Raw genomic sequence first — 23,044 nt, forward strand, 5'->3', positions numbered from 1 at the left:
GCCCCCCAGTCTTTCATATAACAGTGCTCTGCAATTGGTTAGCCTAAGAAAATAACATAGTGGGCAGGCCATTTGCCTGTTACAAATATGCTGGAAAGCAATAATCTTTTATTGAGTTAATATAATCAAATATGGAAATGTTAGTGACAGTAAGAGAGAAATGTGGTTTCGGCTTCATAAACAAGTAACTTAAAACTTTGCCAAATAACTTAATCTATTTACATGTAAGAAGTTAAATTAAATATGGAAAATATCAAATTTCATTACCTGACTCCAACAACATTTTTCCAAAGGGATAACTGTCTGAAAGAATTGTGAAACATATTTCTGCATGTCGAGTGCATGTCATTGTGGGCTCTCTTGGCTTTTTACTTCATTGTCTTTTGGTTGAGATTGTATTTGTTATTGTCTCAGTGAGAGTGGCGGAGAGAGTGGTTGAGGAATGAAACATGTCAGACTGTCGCCTGTGGAAATTCCAGAGTAGTCAGTTGTGTGTGTGTGTGTGATGAGCCTCCTAACAGGCAGACTTAAGATAGTCTGCCTACAGTACATGGTGATTATAGAGTATCACAGTATGAGTCATAATACCCATTAAACCTAGCAGTCAAACATGGCAATAGTTCTAATTGTTTTTCCACCATTCATTTTTCTCATAGGGGATTTTATAAACACTTCCAATAAGAGCTGTGTTTTGTGTAGGCTTAGCCTGGCGGGATGTTTTGATAACCGTGTAAATCGCTCTCGGAAAAGGTGACTTTAATCAATATATTTGCCTGTGTTTACCGCCCACCCCCAAATATGAAATGGTAATTAGCTGCTAATGTGGCTATCATATAGAAGTGCAAATGCCTGTCTCAAGCTTCTCGTCACTCACCAGGGCCTTGGGGATCTGGATGAGACTGCAGAAGGTAAGGATCTCGTGAATTAACTATCTAATTTAGCTAAATTAAGTAATTAATACAGTTGTTTAAACTGACAGTTCTAAATGTACACAATACCTGTCTATCTAGCTAGCTAGCTCATGGTCAGATAGTTAGCCACATTAGCCTGCCTAGATGACTACTTTAGCCATCTATTTGTCTAGACATTTAAATGTGTTAGAAATTCATACAAACAAGTTTAGCTTTCTTTGGCTTTATAAACCAACAGTCTAGCTGGCTAGTTAACTAGCTAGCTAACTTAGATGGTGAAACTAGGTGTTCTTGATAATGTTTATTTGTGTCTGTGGGTAAGGGTAAGGGGTGGGAAGCCAATGGGTGTGCCTGAGTCTTATCAACTCTCAACTAGGTAAGCTGTTTCAACCTGGAACACAGCTGCTAAGATGGTGCCGACAGACATGGAAGCTCTGCTTCTAGCTCCTAAGCATCTTTGCACGATCTAGTTTTTTTGTGCGTTATTTCTTACATTATTAGCCCAGAATGTTTTTTTGTTATTATATACAGCCAGAAATAACTTTTGGATATCAGAGCAGCCGTAACTCACCAGCATTACGAACATAAATAAGACATTCCTGAAATTGATCATTTGTTCGTGTCCCCCCGGGGCAATATAACTTATTCCAAAGGCTGCTCCAAGATGCCATTGGCAGAGAAGAGGTATTCAGAGTGGACTTCTAGTCCGACTCAGGAGGCATGCACACCATCCACTGCTTCCAAGTATATTCACTATTGTTCAGTCTCTGGATAATAAAGTAGATGAGCTCAGGGTGAGGATCTCCTTCCAGAGAGACATCAGGGACTGTAACATACTCTGTTTCACGGAATCCTGGATATACTGTCCCCGTCCATACAGCCAGCTGGGTTTTCAGCTGGGTTCTCAGTACACAGGAATAAATAACTCTCCGGGAAGAAGAAAGACCTTTGTCTATGTTTCATGATTAACTACTCATGGTGTGATCGCTATTACAGAAACTCAAGTCCTTTTGTTAACCCGACCTAGAATACCTCACAATCAAATTCTGACCATATTTTCTGCTATGCATAGATAATAACAGAGAGTTGCCACAGCGTAGGGGGGGGGGTGCAATTAGTCTGGGTAGCCATTTGATTAGCTGTTTAGGAGTCTTATGGCTTGGGGTAGAAGCTGTTTAGAAGCCTCTTGGACCTAGACTTGGTGCTCCAGTACTGCTTGCCGTGCAGTCTTTCACCATTTTTAGGGCCTTCCTCTCACACCGCCCGGTATAGATGTCCTGGATGGCAGGAAGCTTGGCCCCGGTGATGTACTGGGCCGTACGCATTACCCTCTGTAGAGCCTTGCAGTCGGAGGATGAGTAGTTGCCATACCAGGCAGTGATGCAACCCGTCAGGATGCTCTCGATGGTGCAGCTGTAAAAACTTTTGAGGATCTGAGGACCTATGCCAAATCTTTTCAGTCTCCTGAAGGGGAATAGGTTTTGTTGTGCCCTCTTCACAACTGTCTTGGTGTGCTTCGACCATGTTAGTTTGTTGGTGATGTGGATGCCAAGGAACTTGAAGCTCTCAACCTGCTCTACTACTGCCCGTCGATGAGAATGGGGGCGTGCTCAGTCCTCCTTTTCCTGTAGTCCGCAATCATCTCCTTTGTCTTGTTCACGTTGAGGGAGAGGTTATTGTCCTTGCACCACACGGTCAGGTTTCTGACCTCCTCCCCTATATGCCTACCACTGTTGTGTCATCAGCAAAAATAATGATGGTGTTGGAGTCGGGCCTGCCCGGAGTGGCCCCCGTGTTGAGGATCAGCGTGGCGGATGTGTTGTTACCTACTCTTACCACCTGGGGGCGGCCCATCAGGAAGTCCAGGATCCAGTTGCAGATGGAGGTGTTTAGTCTCAGGGTCCTTAGCTTAGTGATGAGCTTTGAGGGCACAATGGACAAGGGTCCTTAGCTCTGTTTACACATTTAACATGCTGATGGAAATTAGGCTAAACGGATTTAAGTTTCCCTGCATTAAAGTCCCCGGCCACTAGGAGCGCCGCCTCTGGATGAGCGTTTTTCTGTTTGCTTATGGCGGAATACAGCTCATTGAGTGTGGTTTTAGTGCCAGCCTCGGTCTGTGGTGGTATGTAGACAGCTACAAAAAATACAGATACTCTCTAGGTAGATAATGTGGTCTACAGCATATCATGACATACTCTACCTCATGCGAGAAAATCTGTGAGACTTCCTTATATATTGTGCACCAGCCATGGTTTACAAATATGCATAGGCCCCCGCCCCGTGTCTTACCAGAGGCTGCTGTTCTATCCTGCTGATAGAGTGTATAACCCACCAGCTGTATGTTCTTAATGTCGTTTTTAATGTCCCGTTGGTAGGATATTCGTCCTTTCAGTTGGTCGCATTTAAGTTCCAGCAATTGAACGTTAGCTAGCAGAACGGAAGGCAAGGGAAAGGGCATCCTGATCTTTCTGCGAAACCTATGTTTCCTTTTCCAGCGAATCACGGGGATCTGGGCCTGGTCGGGTGTCTAGTATATCCCTCGCATCCGACTCTTGAATAAGAACTCCTCATACAATTTGAGGTGAGTAATCCCAGTTTTAATGTTCAGGAGCTCTTTTCGGTCATAAGAGATGGTAGCAGCAATATTATGTCCAAAAGTTATGAACAACGTAAAAAAACGTTTTTTAAAAACGTAAAAACGTTTTTTCTTTTTTTATAGCATGGTTGGTTAATTAAGAGCCAATAAAACGGCAGCCCTCCCATCTGGTGCCATCTTAATAATCACTGCTACCCTACCTTACCTGACACCCTAGACACACTTCAATTTGCTTACTGCCCTAATAGATCCACCGACGATGCAACCAAAATCGTGCTGCATATTGCCCTATCTCATCTGGACAAATCAAATCAAATTTTATTGCTGACATACACATAAACTCAGCAAAAAAAGAAATGTCTTCTCACTATCAACTACGTTTATTTTCAGTAAACTTAACATGTGTAAATATTTGTATGAACATGACAGGATTCAACAACTGAGACATAAAATGAAAAAGTTCCACAGACACGTGACTAACAGAAATGGAATAATGTGTCCCTGAACAAAGGGGGGGGGGGTCAAAATCAAAAGTAAAAGTCAGTATCTGGTGTGGCCACCAGCTGCATTAAGTACTGCAGTGTGTCTCCTCCTCATGGACTGCACCAGTTCTTGCTGTGAGATGTTACCCCACTCTTCCACCAAGACACCTGCATGTTCTCTGACATTTCTGGGGGAATGGCCCTAGCGCTCCACCTCCCATCCAAAAGGTCCCAGACGTGCTCAATGGGATTGAGATCCGGGCTTTTCGCTGGCCATGGCAGATCACTGACATTCCTGTCTTGCAGGAAATCACTCACAGAACGAGCAGTATGGCTGGTGGCATTGTCATGCCGGAGGGTAATGTCAGGATGAGCCTGCAGGAAGGGTACCACATGAGGTTGGAGGATGTCTTCCCTGTAACACACAGCGTTGAGATTGCCTGCAATGACAACAAGCTCAGTCCGATGATGCTGTGACACACCACCCCAGACCATGACGGACCCGCCACCTCCAAATCAATCCCAGTCCAGAGTACATGCTTCGGTGTAAACGCTCATTCCTTATAAATAAACAGAAACCGCAAATCCGACCATCACCCTGGTGAGACAAAACCGCGACTCGTCAGAGTAGAGCACTTTTTTCCAGTTCTGTCTGGCCCAACGACGGTGGGTTTGTGCCAATAGGCGATGTTGTTGCCCGCTGATGTCTGGTGAGGACCTGCCTTACAACAGGCCTACAAGCCCTCAGTCCAGCCTCTCTCAGCCTATTGCGTACAGTCTGAGCACTGATGGAGGGATTGTGCGTTCCTCGGGCAGTTGTTGTTGACATCCTGTACCTGTCCCATAGGTGTGATGGTCGGATGTACCGATCCTGTGCAGGTGGTCGACCACTGCAAGGACGATCAGTTGTCCGTTCTGTCTCCCTGTAGCGCTGTTTTGGGCGTCTCACAGTACAGACATTGCAATTTATTGCCCTTGTCATATCTGCAGTCCTCATGCCTCCTTGCAGCATGCCTAAGGCACTTTCAAGCAGATGAGCAGGGACCCTGGGCATCTTTCTTTTGGTGTTTTTCAGAGTCAGTAAAAAAGCCTCTTTAGTGTCCTTAATTGCCTATCGTCTGTAAGCTGTTATTGTCTTAACGACCGATCCACAGGTGCATGTTCATGAATTGTTTATGGTTAATTGAACAAGCATGGGAAACAGTGTTTAATCCCTTTACAATGAAGATCTGTGAAGTTATTTGGATTTTTATGAATTATCTTTGAAAGACAGGGTCCTGAAAAAGGGCTGGTTTTTTTGCTGAGTTTATTTAGCAGATGTTATTATGGGTATAGCAAAATGCTTGTGCAAAGTTGCTTCGGAGCTAGAAGTAAAGCTTCCATATATGTCAGCACCATCTTTCAATCTAGTGACTAGGAATACCTCCGTAAGAATGCTGTTCATTGAAAATACTTCAGCCTTTTTTGGTATTTTGTATTTGATTTGGATCCCCATTAGCTGTTGCAAAAGCAGTAGCTACTCTTCCTGGGGTCCACACAAAACATGAAACATAATACAGAATGACATAATACAGAACATCAATAACTAACAGCTCAAGGACAGAACTACATACATTTTTTTTTAAGGCACACATAGACTACATATCAATGCATACACACAAACTATCTAGGTCAAATAGAGGAGAGGCGTTGTGCCGCGATGTTACTTTATCTGTTTCTTGAAACCAGGTTTGCTGTTTATTTGAGCAACATGAGATCCAATAAGGGCTCTATATAATACTTTACAGTTTCTTAATTTTGTTCTTGATTTGGGGACTGTGAAAAGACCCCTAGTGGCATGTCTGGTGGGAGAAGTGTGTGTGTCAGAGCTGTATGTAAGTTGACTACGCAAACAATTTGGGATTTTCAACGCATTCCTGTTTCTTTTAAAAAGAAGAAGTGATGCAGTCAGTCTCATCTCAACTCTTAGCCAAGAGAGATTGGCATGCATAGTATTTATATCAGCCCTCTGATTACAATTAAGAGCAAAACGTGCCGCTCTGTTCTGGGCCAGCTGCATCTTCACTAGGTCTTTCCTTGCAGCACTGGACCACACGACTGAACAATAATCAAGATTAGCCAAAACTAGGGCCTGCAGAACTTGCTTTTTGGAGTGTGGTGTAAAAAAACATCTTTATTATGGATAGACCTCTCCCCATCTTTACAACCATTGAATCTACAGTTGAAGTCGGAAGTATACATACACTTAGGTTGGAGTCAAACCTCTCTGGGATATGTGGGACGGTAGCGTCCCACCTCGCCAACAGCCAGTGAAATTGCAGGGCACCAAATTCAAAACAACAGAAATCCCATAATTAAAATTCCTCAAACATACAAGTATTTTACACCATTTTCAAGATAAACTTGTTGTAAATCCAGCCACAGTGTCTGATTTCAAAAAGGCATTACGATGAAAGCACACCAAACGATTATGTTAGGTCAGTACCCAGTCACAGAAAAACACAGCCATTTTTTGCCAGCCAAAGAGAGGAGTCACAAAAAGCAGAAATAGAGAGAAAATGAGCCACTAACCTTTGATGATCTTCATCAAATGACACTCATAGGACTTCATGTTACACAATACATATATTTTGTTCGATAAAGTTCATACTTATATCCAAAAATCTCAGTTTACATTGGCGTGTTATGTTCAGTAGTTCCAAAACATCCGGTGATTTTGCAGAGAGCCACATCAATTTACAGAAATACTCATTATAAACTTTGATAAAAGATACAAATGCTATGCATGGAATTTTAGATCAACTTCTCCTTCTTGAGTGTAGGTGGCAGGATTTTCGTTTTTGGCTAAAAAACGTACCCATTTGAAACTGCCCATTTCTCAGGCCCAGAAACTAGAATATGCATATAATTGTCAGATTATGATAGAAAACACTCTAAAGTTTCCAAAACTGTCAAAATATTTTCTGTGAGTATAACAGAACTGACATTGCAGGCACAAACCTGAGGAAGTGGCTTCTATTTTGAAAGCTCCATGTTCCATAGCCTGCCTTTGCTCCTTTTAAAGGGATATCAACCAGATTCCTTTTGCTATGGCTTCCTCAAGGTGTCAACAGTCTTTAGACATAGTTTCAGGCTTTATTTTGAAAAATTAGCGAGAAAGATAACATTGCATCAGTGGATAGCTGGGTGTTTGCAGAGTTTTGCTTGCGCCACAGAGTGGGGCAGCCATTGTCTCTCCCTCTCCTATTGAAAAAGCAACCGTCTGAGGATTGATTATGAAAAACATTTGACATGTTTTTGTGGACATTACGGATACTATTTGGAATTTTCGTCTGCGATGTCGTGACCGCTCGAGCCTGTGGATTTCTGAACATAACGCGCCAAACAAATGGAGGTATTTTGGATATAAAAATCATCTTTATGGAACAAAAGGAACATTTATTGTGTAATTGGGAATCTGAGTGCAAACATCCGAAGATCATCAAAGATAAGCGATTTAATCTATTGCTTTTCTGACTTTCGGGACTAAATCTACTTGGCTGCTAGGTGTTATATTGCTAGGTGTAATATTTTGTCTACTGAGAGAGATGTTCTTACATAAAAGCTTGTTATGCTTTTGCCGAAAAGCTGTATTGAAATCTGACATGCCAGGTGGATTAACAACAAGCTAAACTGTGTTTTGCTATATTGCACATGTGATTTCATGAAAATTAAATATGTTTAGTAATTTAATTTGAATTTGGCGTGATGCAATTCAGCGGGTGTTGATGAAAATGATCCGGTTAACGGGATGGGTGCGTCAAGAAGTTAATGCAACCGCTGTGTCAGATTTCAAATAAACTTTACGGAAAAAGCTAACCTTGCAATAATCTGAGTATGACGCTCAGACACAAAAACAAGCCATGCAGATACCAGCCATGTTGTGGAGTCAACAGAAGTAAAAAATAGCATTATAAATATTCACTTACCTTTGATGATCTTCATCAGAATGCACTCCCAGGAATCCCAGTTCCACAATAAATCTTGGTTTTGTTCGATAAAGTTCATAATTTATGTCCAAATACCTCCTTTTTTTCACATATTTAGTACACAATCCAAACTCACGAGGCGCGGGCAAGTCCAGGCGAAAGTTCAGACGAAAAGTCATTTTACAGTTCTTAGAAACATGTTAAACAAAGTATAGAATCAATCTTTAGGATGTTTTTATCATAAATCTTCAATAATGTTTCAACTGGAGAATTCCTTTGTCTGTAGAAATGCAATGAAACGCAGCTAACTCTCACGGGAGTGCGTGAGACAGAGCTCATGGCACTCTGCCATGAGACACCTGACTCAATCAGCTCTCATGCCCCCCTCCTTCACAGTAGAAGCCTCAAACAAGGTTCTAAAGACTGACATCTAGTGGAAGCCTTAGGAAGTGCAATATGACCCCATAGACACTGTATATTTGATAGGCAATGACTTGAAAAAACTACAAACCTCAGATTTCCCACTTCCTGGTTGGATTTTTCTCAGGTTTTTGGCTGCCATATGAGTTCTGTTATACTCACAGACATTCAAATAGTTTTAGAAACTTCTGAGTGTTTTCCATCCAAATCGACTAATTATATGCATATTCTAGCTTCTGGGCCTGAGAAGCAGGTAGTTTACTCTGGGCACCTTATTCATCCAAGCTACTAAATACTGCCCCCCAGTCCCAAATAGGTTCAAATTCATTTTTCCACCTCTCCAAAAATGTCTTGTTTACAAACTATAGTTTTGGCAAGTTGGTTAGAACATCTACTTCGCTGCTGGAGGGACTGTTGCACTTCACAAAATAGATGGCATCATGAGGTAGGAAAATTATGTGGATATATTGAAGCAACATCTCAAGACATTAGTCAGGAAGTTAAAGCTTGGTTGCAAATGGGTCTTCCAAATGGACAATGACCCCAAGCATACTTCCAAAGTTGTGGCAAAATGGCTTAAGAACAACAAAGTCAAGGAATTGGAGTGGCCATCACAAAGCCCTGACCTCAATCCAATAAAAAATTTGTGGGGAGAACTGAACAAGTGTGTGCGAGCAAGGGGGCCTACAAACCTGACTCAGCTACACCAGTTCTGTCAGGAGGAATGGGCCAAAATTCACCCAACTTATTGTGGGAAGCTTGTGGAAGGCTACCCAAAACGTTTGACTCAAGTGAAACAATTTAAAGGCAATGCTACCAAATACTAATTGAGTGAATGTAAACTTCTGAAATGTGATGAAAGAAATAAAAGCTGAAATAAATCATTCTCTCCACTATTATTCTGACATTTCACATTCTTAAATTAAAGTGGTAATCCTAACTGACCTCAGACATGGAGTTTTTACAAGGATAAAATGTCAGGAATTGTGAAAAACTGAGTTTAAATGTATTTGGCTAAGGTGTATGTAAACTTCTGACTTTAACTGTATATGTTTTGACAATGACAGTTTACAATTTAAGGTAATGCCAAGTAATTTTGTCTCATCAACTTGTTCAACAACCACACCATTCATTACCAGATTTAGCTGAGGTATAGAAGTTAAGGAATGATTTGTACCAAATACAATGCTCAGGGTTTTAGAGATGTTCAGGACTAGTTTATTACTGGCCACCTATTCCAAAACAGACTGCAACCTTTGTTAAGGGTTTTAGTGACTTCATTAGCTGTGGTTGATGATGCGTATATGGTTGAATTGTCAACATACATAGATACACATGCTTTGTTTAATTTCAGTGCAGGTCATTGGTAAAACATTTAAAAGAGGGCCTAGAGAGCTGCCTGCGGTACACCACACTTTACATGTTTGACATTAGAGAAGCTTCCATTAAAGTAAACCCCCTGAGTTCTATTAGATAGATAGCTCTGAATCCACAATATGGTATTTTTCAACAACAGGTTATGGTCAATGATATCAGACTGCACTGAAATCTAACATTACAGCTCCCACAATCTTCTTATTATCAGTTTATTTCAACCGATCATCAGTCATTTGTGTCAGTGCAGTACATGTTGAGTGCCCTTCTCTATAAGCAGCTGAATATCTGTTGTTAATTTTTTCCAACAGTTTTCTAAGAGCTGGCTGTTAGAACCAGTAAAGGCCACTTTACCACTCTTGGCTAGCAGAATTACTTTGGCTTCCCTCCAGGCCTGAGAACAAAGACTTTCCTCTATGCTCAGATTCAAAATATGGTAGATAGTAGTGGCTATAGAGTAAGCTACCATCCTCAGTAGTTTTACATCTAGTTGTCAATTCCAGGAGATTTGTCATCATTAATCGATAACAATAATTTTTCCACCTCTCCCACAATAACTATAAAAAATTCAAACTTGCACTGCTTTTCTTTCATTATTTGTTTTTTTATGCATGCATACAATTGCTCACTGTTCGTGGTTGGCATTTCCTGCCTAACTTTGCCCACTTTGCAAATGAAATAATCATTAAAATAATTGACAACATCAAATGGTTTTGTGAGGAATAAGCCATCTGATTTGATGAAAGATGGAGTTGAATTTGTCTTTCTGCCCATAATTTAATTTAAAGCACTCAAGTTTTTTTTTTCTCCATTATTCTTTATATCATTGATCTTGGCTTCATATTTAAGTTTATTCTTCTTTTTGTTGAGTTTGGTCACATAATTCCTCAATTTGCAGTAAGTAAGCCAGTCAGATTAGCCACTCCTTTTGCCCCATCTCTTTCAACCATACAGTTGTTCAATTCATCAATCCATGGAGCCTTAACAGTTCTATGTTTATCAATAATTGGAAGATGCAATTTCATAAATTCATCAAGTGCAGCTTCTGGCGTCATTAATCACATCAGACCAACACATATTTTTAACATAATCCACATAAGAGTCACAGCAAAGTATTTTACACTATTTTAGGCCCAGCTGTTGGAACTTTGACCTTCCTGGATATAGCCACTATATTGTGATCACTGCATCCAATGGGTATTGATACAGTTTTAGAACAAGGTTCTACAGCATTTGTAAAAATGTGATCTATACATGTGGATAATCTTGTTCCTGTAGTGTATGCAAACAGCCTGGTAGGTTGATTAATAACCTGAACCAGATTACAGGCACTGGTTACAGTAAGAAGCTTCCTCTTGAGTGGACAGCTTGATGAAAACCAGTTAATATTCAGGTCCCCAAGAAAGTAGACCTCTCTGTTTCAATCACATACATTATCAAGCATTTCAACCATATTATTTAGATACTGACTGTTAGCTCTTGATCCCTATAGCAACACCCCAAAATAAAATGCTTTAGATTTGTCAAGTGAACCTGTAACCACCACACTTCAATAACTCTTGACATATGATCTTCTCTAAGCATTACAGGGATATGGGTCTGAATATAGCCTTCAACACCATAGTACCCTCCAAGCTCATCATTAAGCTCGAGGCCCTGTGTCTGAACCCCACCCTGTGCAACTGGGACCTGGACTTCCTGACGGTCCACCCCTAGGTGGTGAAGGTACGAAACAACACCTCCACTTCACTGATCCTCAATCAGGGGCCCCACAAGGGTGCATGCTTAGCCCCCTCCTGTACGTCCTGTTCACCCATGACTGCGTGGCCACACGCCTCCAACTCAATCATCAAGTTTGCAGACGACACAACAGTAGCGAGCCTGATTACCAACGATGACGGGCAGCCTACAGGGAAGAGGTGAGGGCCTGGCAGAGTAGTGTCACAAAAATTACCTCTCCCTCAAAGCTAAGGAGCTGATCATGGACTTCAGGAAACAGCAGAGGGAGCACGCCCATATCCACATCAATGGGACCGTAGTGGAGAAGCACCTCTTAATCAGGAGGCTGAAGAAATTCGAATTCATCCTTAAGACCCTTACAAACATTTACAGATGCACAATTGAGAGAGTCTTGTCGGGCTGTATCACCGAGCTAGTACGGCAACTGCACCGCCCGCAATTGCAGGGCTCTCCAGAGGGTGGTGCGGTCTGTCCAACACATCACAGGGGGCAGAATCTCTGCCCTCCAGGACACCTACAGCACCCAATGTCACAGGAAGGCCAAAAAGATCATCAAGTACATCAACTACCCGAGCCACGAGCTGTTCACCCCGCTATCATTTTGAAGGCGAGGTCAGTACAGGTGCATCAAAGCTGGGACCGGGAGACTGAAAAACAGCTTCTATCTCAAGGCCAACAGACTGTTAAATAGCCATCACTAGCCGGCTACCACCCGGTTACTCAATCCTGCACCTTAGAGGCTGCTGCCCTGTATACATAGACATGGAATCACTGGCCACTTTAATAATGGAACACTAGTCACTTGAATATAGTTTACATACTGCTTCACTCATCTCATATGTATATACTGTGTTCCATTCTAAGGTATTTTAGTCAATGCCACTCACCTTTATTTAACTAGGCAAGTCAGTTAAGAACAAATTCTTATTTACAATCACGGTCTACCAAAAGACAAAATGCCTCCTGCGGGGATGGGGGCTGGGATTAAAAATTTAAATAAATTAAACAAAAATATTGGACAAAACACAAATCACGACAAGAGAGACAACACTACATAAAGAGCGACCTAAGATGACAACACGGCATAATGACAACAACATGGTGGCAACACAACATGGCAGCAGCACAACATGGTAGCAGCACAAAACAGGGTACAAACATTGTTGGGCACAGACAACAGCACAAAGGGCAAGAAGGTAGAGACAACAATACATCACGCAAAGCAGCCACAGCTGTCATAATTAGTGTCCATGATTGAGTCTTTGAATGAAGAGATTGAGATAAAACTGTCCAGTTTGAGTGTTTTTTGGAGCTCGTTCCAGTCGCAAGCTGCAGCGAACTGAAAAGACGAGCGACATTACTTGTCCTAATATTCATATATTTCTTAATTCCATTCTTTTAATTTTAGATTTGTGTCTATTGTTGTGAACTGTTAGATACTACTGCACTGTTGGAGCTAGGAACACAAGCATATTGCTGCACCTGCAATAAAATCAGCTAAATATGTGTATGTGGCCAATAAAATATGATTTGATTTAAGAAGAAGGGAGCAGCTGCAGACCAGAAGACTGCTTCCAAGGCAGCACTGGTCCACAACTGTCTTGTCAGTCGGGTGAGTACTATTGGTTGGTACTGTATGTGCCTTTAGGTTCCTCTCCATGTGTAGACTTTTGTACTGGCCTGTGTGGTAGTGGAACGACATTTATGGGATATTTCAAACTTTCAAACTTTTTTAACAAATCAAAAACTGAAAAATTGGGCGTGCAAAATTATTCAGCCCCCTTAAGTTAATACTTTGTAGCGCCACTTTTTGCTGCGATTACAGCTGTAAGTCGCTTGGGGTATGTCTCTATCAGTTTTTCACATCGAGAGACTGACATTTTTTCCCATTCCTCCTTGCAAAACAGCTCGAGCTCAGTGAGGTTGGATGGAGAGCATTTGTGAACAGCAGTTTTCAGTTTTTTCCACAGATTCTCGATTGGATTCAGGTCTGGACTTTGACTTGGCCATTCTAACACCTGGATATGTTTATTTTTGAACCATTCCATTGTAGATTTTGCTTTATGTTTTGGATCATTGTCTTGTTGGAAGACAAATCTCCGTCCCAGTCTCAGGTCTTTTGCAGACTCTATCAGGTTTTCTTCCAGAATGGTCCTGTATTTGGCTCCATCCATCTTCCCATCAATTTTAACCATCTTCCCTGTCCCTGCTGAAGAAAAGCAGGCCCAAACTATGATGCTGCCACCACCATGTTTGACAGTGGGGATGGTGTGTTCAGGGTGATGAGCTGTGTTGCTTTTACGCCAAACATAACGTTTTGCATTTGTTGCCAAGAAGTTCAATTTTGGTTTCATCTGACCAGAGCACCTTCTTCCACATGTTTGGTGTGTCTCCCAGGTGGCTTGTGGCAAACTTTAAACAACACTTTTTATGGATATCTTTAAGAAATGGCTTTCTTCTTACCACTCTTCCATAAAGGCCAGATTTGTGCAATATACGACTGATTGTTGTCCTATGGACAGAGTCTCCCACCTCAGCTGTAGATCTCTGCAGTTCATCCAGAGTGATCATGGGCCTCTTGGCTGCATCTCTGATCAGTCTTCTCCTTGTATGAGCTGAAAGTTTAGAGGGACGGCCAGGTCTTGGTAGATTTGCAGTGGTCTGATACTCCTTCCATTTCAATATTATCGCTTGCACAGTGCTCCTTGGGATGTTTAAAGCTTGGGAAATCTTTTTGTATCCAAATCCGGCTTTAAACTTCTTCACAACAGTATCTCGGACCTGCCTGGTGTGTTCCTTGTTCTTCATGATGCTCTCTGTGCTTTTAACGGACCTCTGAGACTATCACAGTGCAGGTGCATTTATACGGAGACTTGATTACACACAGGTGGATTATATTTATCATCATTAGTCATTTAGGTCAATATTAGATCATTCAGAGTTCCTCACTGAACTTCTGGAGAGAGTTTGCTGCAATGAAAGTAAAGGGGCTGAATAATGTTGCACACCCAATTTTTCAGTTTTTGATTTGTTAAAAAAGTTTGAAATATCCAATAAATGTCGTTCCACTTCATGATTGTGTCCCACTTGTTGTTGATTCTTCACAAAAAAATACAGTTTTATATCTTTATGTTTGAAGCCTGAAAAGTGGCAAAAGGTCGCAAAGTTCAAGGGGGCCGAATACTTTCGCAAGTCACTGTATGTGTAGTAGTTTGTTGGAATTCAAAGCAATAGAATGCATCTAAGCCACAGATTTTTTTACTTCCTCCATTTTGTACTTGACCTTTATAGATGCAGACCTGAAGACATTCAAGCAGCACTTTGAGAGAGAGAGCAGGCATCCCAAGTCTCCAACGGTTCAGTACTGGTTGATGTACAGGCGTTAGTGACCACACACTCTCAAATGGACCTACAGCCGGGGTAAGATTACTCCATCATTCACACACAGTAGACATAGTGTAAACGTCCATGTTGTCAACAAAATGCTGTCCTCAATGCTTATTAAGTTGTATTATGTATGGCTCAATTTGTTGAAATACTGTGATCACTTATTGTCTTTACTGTTGTGAGTCACAGGCACACGATGACCACGATTTGAATGCTACAACTGAGACAGAATGACGTCGAGGGACACACACTGAGACTCAAGAGTATTACTGGACATGAATCGGATATTTGTGACATCGACCTAAAAGGGGTGTAGAAGGACATCAGCACCCAATGTTATGTTGATTCTATGGCCAACTATCTCTCTAGCTACCCCTTATTCCGCAATATGCCTTTTATGTCCCATGGTCCCTCAACTTCCATCACTTTGGAACACTCCGTCTTATCTCTATAAACCCACCCTGCCTTCACCTATTTTCCCTATGCTGCTTCCTTCACTTCTCCTGATTGAATAGCATTTAGACTCAGTAACAGTTTAAAAGTGTTGTTGTGTACTGTTTCTGTTAACTTTTTTACCTGTGTGATGCTGTCCTGCTTATTCTGAGTGAATGCAGTGGTAAATGTACTGCTCAGAATTGACAGCGGAGTTCAAGTGTGTGAATATAGCTGTGTTTATGCATAGCTTCCTTGTTTTGAGTCTGTTAACTGTGTTTCTCATTCTGCTGGACTTGACCTAGTATTTTATATTAAACCTACCGTATGCATCCAGTTGTTTCTCCATTTGTAACTCTCCCACCAAAAATCACAATATGCTGATATTGTGTTGTTGGTTCTGGTCTAATTCCTGTAATGGAAAAGCAAAATAATCTGTGCGCCCTCGGATAGTAATTATAGTTCATATGGTGCTTTTCGATGTCCTAGGTTTGTGCCATTGATGAATAAATAATTTAATCTTTACTTCAAGTCAGATATTTATATGTTATGTTTGAAATGCATATGTATGCATTGTTTACTATTTAGATTGCATTAAAACAGTGTAATTGTTGGAGTTCAGGTTTTTCAAGTAATTGATGGGTGACTAGGTTCATCCTTGTCAAATAAATATGCTTGTTCATGAATGATTATGGATACATTCTGCAATGTGTTAATCTGGCTTTAAATCTGTAAAAGAACATGTCAACAAGTTAGTTCTGAATTGTTTTAATACAGCAGTGCATTCTGACACCATGAATTGAAATAGATTTCAACTGGCTGAAGAAGGGGGATCTGGTCAAATAAGAGGATTTTGCTTGTGGGCGGTGTTATAACCATGGTGGGCATGGGTTTGTGCAAGGACTGTCAAGGACTGTCCGATGCGTGTCCACATTCAACAGAGAACACTTCGCCTGGGACCTCATTCGTAACTTCTAACCGACATCACTAAAGTGGGTTTATACTTTCATTTTAGTACATCATTTTGCTTTATTTGAACTAATGATAGCTAGCTACCAAGTGAATGGACCGGTTTTGCCAAAAGTAAACGATGTGTAACATCAAGTTTTGCAACAACATCAATGAATGCTGCTTTCAAGCCAATCTACTAAATTTAGACTACAGAAAGAAGTATATAAAACTGATCATGACTAGATTTAAAACTAATTTCACTGCATTTGTTTAGTCAACATACAATAATAGATGTATACTATCAATCACTAAAATTAATTCTTTGAGATTTAGATTTAAATAAATCAGATTAACTGACTCTAGCCTACCCTTTGAACTGCTGATTATATTGTGAAGGTTTCACAGTTAGCATAATTTTACAGGTATTTTAAGCAATCTAAAAGTTGATGAAGTACTCTCTCTCTCTCCCAAATTCCCAATGTATTTTCGATAAAAATAATTTGGTATCAGCATTGCTGGCTTCATCAAACCCTTGTGCTTGGTCTTATATATTTGTTTGAGGTCCTATACATGAGGCCAAATTTACCATATTATCCTGGAGGCATACTTACAGAACACAGACTCATTGTACATTGTACAGTCCCTTTTTTTTGCGTGAGTGATATCTTTAAACTTTAAACAATTTGAAATTTGAAAACAAAATCATTGTTTAGCTGTTTTCAATTCTGTGGCTGCATGAAATATCAAACATAATGTGAATTCAGCAATGCGATTTGTTTACTTAATCTTTGTGGCTCCCTGATGAAACAGTAGCATCCATTACAAGACAAAAAACTACAGGAAATGTATTTAACTACAGACGGTTATTTAATTTGAGAGGCTCAGCAATGTTAGGATTTTGAAAATTGTGTAGTGCACACCCGACATTAGCCAACCTAGAACGTTGTGTTGAATAGATTCCACAATTCAGACTTAAAAGAGTGCTTGACTCATTCTCAACACTGTGTGCACCCGTATACGCTCTGAAATCTATGTCCACCGTGATGTATAGCTCCGCCCACTGGGCGAAATGGCGTGAAAAGGGTGTGTCCCAATATTGTCTAGGTAGGTAGCTAGGTAACTTGCTTCTTTGCAAACAATTTGCTTAGCATTCATGGAACATTGAACATATTTGACTGCATAATATTTGACTGCATTGAGTGCATAAATAAGCCAACCAATATTATTTAAATAAATTATGGAACAGTAAATGAAATTGTTCAACATATCTTTTGTTTTGGGTCAAGGTAGCTAGCTTGCTAGATGACAGCCAAGGTGTCATCTAAAGTGCAGGAGCTTGCAGGGATTTGTAGTCTTGCATGATGTCTACTTTGATGCTAATTAAGATTTTCAAATCTGAGAGTAAATAGAGACAAATATATTGACAAAAGTCACCTTGTGTGAGAGAGATTTACACGGTTACCCAAACGTCACATCAGGAAAACCTACATGAAACACAGACCTTGTTTGAAGTGGTTCTAAAATCCCCTATGGGAAAAAGGAATGATGAAAAAACGATTGGAACCATATCCGTGTTTGAACGGTTTTATTGTTATTATGACGAGTCCATTGTGGGGCTCTTTAATTATGGGGCATGGCAGCTTTGATACCACAAAAAGTGTGTGAAGTGTGTTAGCATCACACAGAGGCAAAATAATCCTACTACTGTAAATACTATGTTTTAAAATGGTCAGGACAAAGTTTGTCTCCAACTGCAGAGAAGAGCAATTCATGTTGGCCAGTACTGTCAAGACAGTAATTTCCCATCTTTTTATCTGCAAAGAGTCTTCTTTTCAAACTTTTTCTAACATGCTACAAGTAGACAAAATGTTTCAAACAGAAACGTCTCCTACGGGAAGCCTTCGAGGCCAACCTGCCAATTTTCTCATCTCACACAAACTTTCGATTTCATAATTTTTTGGGGGGGGTCATATTTCTGACAATGTCATAATAAGAAATCCCTTCTCAATAAATACATTACCTTAACACATAGACCAGGTATGCAAACATCCCTTTAATATGATGATTTGATTTGATTTGATCTGCAAGCTTAGTATGGCCACAGCAAGTGTACGGTAAATAACATTGTGTAGTCTTACTCGTTCATCATCAACATTTCTACAGTGCCTTCAGGCCTAGCATGGCATGCTACATGCGGTTACCATGGGAGTATGTTTCTGCTGATTATGAGAAACAACATGAACCTCTAAGCAACTTAAGGTAGAAGATGCCCCAAAACCAGCAAAAGAAAAGGTTGAGGGTCAAGGCTTTTATCATGAGTGTGGGCTCTGCTTGTCAGTGTGGTCCGATATAGGGCCATTATATTGGCCTAGAATGGTCATTCATTATTAATAGTCTCTGCCGATTGCCTGAGCTGCCCAAAACTGCAATGTCTTCTCTTGAATTTGGACAATTATCCATACGAAATTATTGTTAATCTCTTTTGAAATATTTGACAATTTAAGCATATTTTTGCTCACTTTGCCATTCCAAATGTTATCAGTGGTTGATTCCATCCATCCCGAGATTATAGTTTCATTTGAGTAACATTTTGATGGAAATTACATCTAAAATGCATTCACCTTCAAGGGAGTGGAATCCATCCTAGGATGACAGCTGAGTTTCCACCCAACTAAGCATAATCACAGATGAGGAAAAACAACATTTACTGTTGCACAAGAAGTACTGTGTGCAGGCCCTTTCAGGGTGAAAGAACACCACCATTCTCTCTGTCCCTGGACTTCTTAGGAATAAATAAGTACTTTCATTTGCTATAGTGCTCACCAGGCCGTGTACCCACCAATGTGCTGATATCTTTCATGCTTTGCCTACTGTCAAAATAAATGTAGACTGCATAGCTTGGAAAAATCGCTAGAGCCTTCAAAAAGTACCGCTTTATTACTGAGCCTTCAAAAGATACATATGCAGACAAATGTTTATTTTCAAACATTTTGAAAATTAACAAGCTGCCAAAAAAATCATGTTTCTTGCATGTTTAGTCTAAATTACAGTAAATTCTTAAATGATGCCATATTCAGAGTTGAGCTCAAGGTCAAGACCTTCATTGACTGGGCTCAGTATCAATGATACTCTAGTTAGCATGCATGTCATTTCCTAGGGAAGTCATATAAAGGTCAGATGAGCCATGCCTACCTAATACAAGGTATCAGCATATCTATGTTGAATATCTCTCCAGGGAACTGAGTGAATAGAGCTATTGATAATTCAGAAAGAAGATGACTGCACATTCAATTAATTTAAGGGCACCATATGCTTAAATCATTTCCTCTGGATTACACAGTCTTACTGTGACTAAAGACTCTTTAAAAGTACTGTAAGTTTCCTAAATATACCTGTGAATTTACTCCTAACCCCCAGGTAATTGAAATGGTAGACTCAGCCATATAGTTAAACATGTAATGTTCCATCGCCCTATATATTGTAGCTTAAAGGCCCACTACGCAATTCGAAAAAGAGTAAAACCACAACCCTGCCACTTGGTTTGCTATAAAGTTGAGGGATGTAGAACGTCCTTATATTTTGGGTTATGGTGGGGTTAGACAGTTGCCTAAAGCTCATGGCATGGGGTATTTATAAGTTATATTTGTATATACTGTATAATTAATTGACATTATCCAGAATGTCTGTAAATATCACAGAGTAGGCCTTTTAATTAAGATGAGGCTGTTCAAGCTGATAAACAGCTCTGATGTTATAGTAAGTCTATCATACACAACATGTTGTCACCCTAATCAGCTGGGGGTGTTTTGGAAACAAGTGTTTCACCGAGACGTTCCCCCCTACCTAGCAACCCACGTTAATTAAGAACACATATCTTAGATTTGCTGAGGTCAGCATGAGGGGTTTTAATTAAAAAGCCATTGAGTTCGATGTGGACGTCGTGCAAGCAGACCATGCTCAGGTTGCATCACTGGCTAGATAGAGTTTTAATTAACTCTTATCTTAGCCCAATTTCTTCGGATGGGGTCATCATCATACTTCGCCCACTAACAACCTTATAATAAATTGAACACCGCCTCAGTAAATCCAAAGGACTGTGTGCATGTCAAAACAAACAGTGACCCCTATATCCCTGGCTCCGTCTGCCAAATCAACCCTCATGCATACAAATATGCATATTTCCGTGGATGAAATTAGATGGGCAATGCTTTGGGTGTGTTAATATGTGATCTGGGATGGAATAACATGCTTATAATAACAATGCGAACTTCTCCTAGCGCAGTGATGTGCACTGCATACCCTAGTTCAGGGCTCTCCAATCCTGTTCCTGGAGAGCTACCCCCCTGTAGGTTTTCCCTCTAACCTCAGTTGTAACTAACTTGATTCAGTTTATCAACCAGCTAATTATTAGAATCAGGTGCGCTAGATTAGTGTTGGAGGGAAAACCTACAGGTCATCAGCTCTCCAGGAATAGGGTTACTTGCAGCCAAGACCCTGAGGACACATAAGTGCTTATGATAATGCTATGGAATGATGTTTGGGCAGAGCTATTCAACAACCAGCTCATGCCGTACATTGCAAAAACCTATGCATGGTACCTACTGCAGGCATAGGTAACATGTATTTACTCACAAACTTCACTGGGACCAAATATTGTGTAATTTCAACATTGACAGTATGTCTAGGGCTACACATACACATTTCAGGAATGAGCTGCACACACAAAACAAAATCTCTTTCCGATACTATTTAAGCATTAAATGTACACAACGTTTTATAAGTATTTGAAAATAAATTATGAAATATATCTCCAAATACATGTCCCCCCATCTCTCACACACGCATGTGCAGGCACACACACCTACAATAGTATAGCCTTCCACTTATACTATTCAGCAGAGCATAGATCATTATTGATATGTTAAAGTGAGTACATGCCAGTTGATTAGCTAAGCGTTCCCAATACAGTATTCAAATAATTGACTGCATTATGTTAATGATTTAGGCAACCCGATTGGCCTATTAATTGTGGTGGTTATTGCCATTATAACGCAGACTAGGATATATAGAAGTATATACACAGCCTATAGATTTATCAATACAAATCGCTTGCTTGATCATCCACTGGGGTAGTAAAAATAGCGGGAGTAGGGATGCTGCGCAGATGGTTCACAGTTGTATAACGCGCGCCTGAGAGCACTGACTAGCCTGCGCAAGGCACACACTCATTATGAAGGAGTGATTTCACTTGATTCCGCGGAGCTGGCTGTCTGGTGGATTTAGTTTATGTAGTCTACTTGACAAATAAGAATACACACCTGATTTCAGAGCATACTTGTTTTAGGAGTCACTGCAGTGTTGTGCTGTAGGCTATCGGCAGAACTACCCAAGTGGAGACTTTTCTGATGCATCTTTGCGCGATCATCCATCTCTTGGCGAGTACAAATAACATACACAGAGCAGGGAAGACAGTCTAGCCTACATCAGCTTTCCGAAAAAACACATCGCCTGTTGTAGCTGCTGGACATTTCTTGGAGATATCCAAGAGTACTGGAGCCGCAGATATTGCCTACTTTATTATATTGAACGATAACACGCCACATTCTCACCTTCTATTTGAGGCAAAGAAATAGAGGTCGACCACCACAACAGCATATTGAGTGGAGTCGAATTGCTGTGGCCGTACCTACTTTGCACCGAGCAAGGAATATTTGACATTCAAGTTTCCGTGGAAGTTGAGCAGTGACGGAAAATGGGCATTTATGGTTATTTTGTGGCGCCTTGGAAATGCCTTATTGTCATCGGTCTAAGACTGCTATTCCTTGTACCTGCAGGAGTGCCAGCGAGGAGCGGGGATTCTTTTTCAAAGGACAACATCACTGTCAGACAAGGGGACAGCGCCGTCTTAAAGTAAGTCATTTAATATATATCTTATTGGCTTGTTGAATCGTGCCATATTGCGTGGTGGTCTATAGTTAGTCAAAGTGCTTTGGAATTCATTACGGAGTCGTCTTTATATCCACAAATGTACGTTGCAAGCATGATGTTTAGGTATGTGATAGTGTTATTATTTGTAAGAGATTTAAAAAATAACTACCTCATATATTCATCTCAAGCAAGTTTAATTGTCCTTCCATGTTATTGATTCGGTTAAGGTATTTTTAAGGATGCTGTGGGCTGCTGGGATACTCTTATCTATGTGGGGGTGGGGGTGGGGCTGATCTTAATGGGGTCGTCAGCTGATCTTAATGAGAGAGAGAGAGAGAGAGAGAGAGAGAGAGAGAGAGAGAGAGAGAGAGAGAGAGAGAGAGAGAGAGAGAGAGAGAGAGAGAGAGAGAGAGAGAGAGAGAGAGAGAGAGAGAGAGAGAGAGAGAGAGAGAGAGAGAGAGAGAGAGAGAGAGAGAGAGAGAGAGAGAGAGAGAGAGAGAGAAATATATATATAAATATATCTCTATATATCCAAGTGGCTCAGTTGGTAGAGCATGGTGTTTGCAACACCAGCATAGTGGGTTCAACTCCCATGGGGACCAGTATGAAAATGTATACACTCAGAGAGAGAGAGAGTGTCACTCTGGTTAAGAGTGTCAGCTAAATCACAAAAATTAGAGAGGGAAAACAATGTGATCAAATTCTATCTGAATCTCCCAAGTCATGTAAGACTTAATTTGAGAGGAGCAGAGCTGTCAAACTGTGTATTCATGCCTGGGGTGACTGAAGGAAAAGTGGCTCTTATGTGGGTCGAGAGTTTTAAGTTCCTTGGTGTCCACATCACCAACAAAC

At 40.7% G+C, this 23,044-nt stretch overlaps 1 protein-coding gene across 2 annotated transcripts in view; it reads left to right on the forward strand.

The window, feature by feature from the left end:
* opcml (opioid binding protein/cell adhesion molecule-like) overlaps window positions 1-23,044 on the forward strand; it is a 404,588-nt gene that overhangs the window by 126,461 nt on the left and 255,083 nt on the right. The window contains exon 2 of one of the 2 annotated variants that reach the window (XM_024432025.2): window positions 22,099-22,174. In XM_024432025.2, coding sequence (XP_024287793.1) covers window positions 22,099-22,174 — 76 coding nt within the window. Of the gene's footprint in view, window positions 1-21,462; window positions 22,175-23,044 lie in introns of those variants that run through there. The other variant, XM_024432024.2, reaches the window with a different exon arrangement.

Source organism: Oncorhynchus tshawytscha, linkage group LG09 (genome assembly GCF_018296145.1).
Source record: "Oncorhynchus tshawytscha isolate Ot180627B linkage group LG09, Otsh_v2.0, whole genome shotgun sequence".
Lineage (NCBI taxonomy): Eukaryota > Metazoa > Chordata > Actinopteri > Salmoniformes > Salmonidae > Oncorhynchus > Oncorhynchus tshawytscha.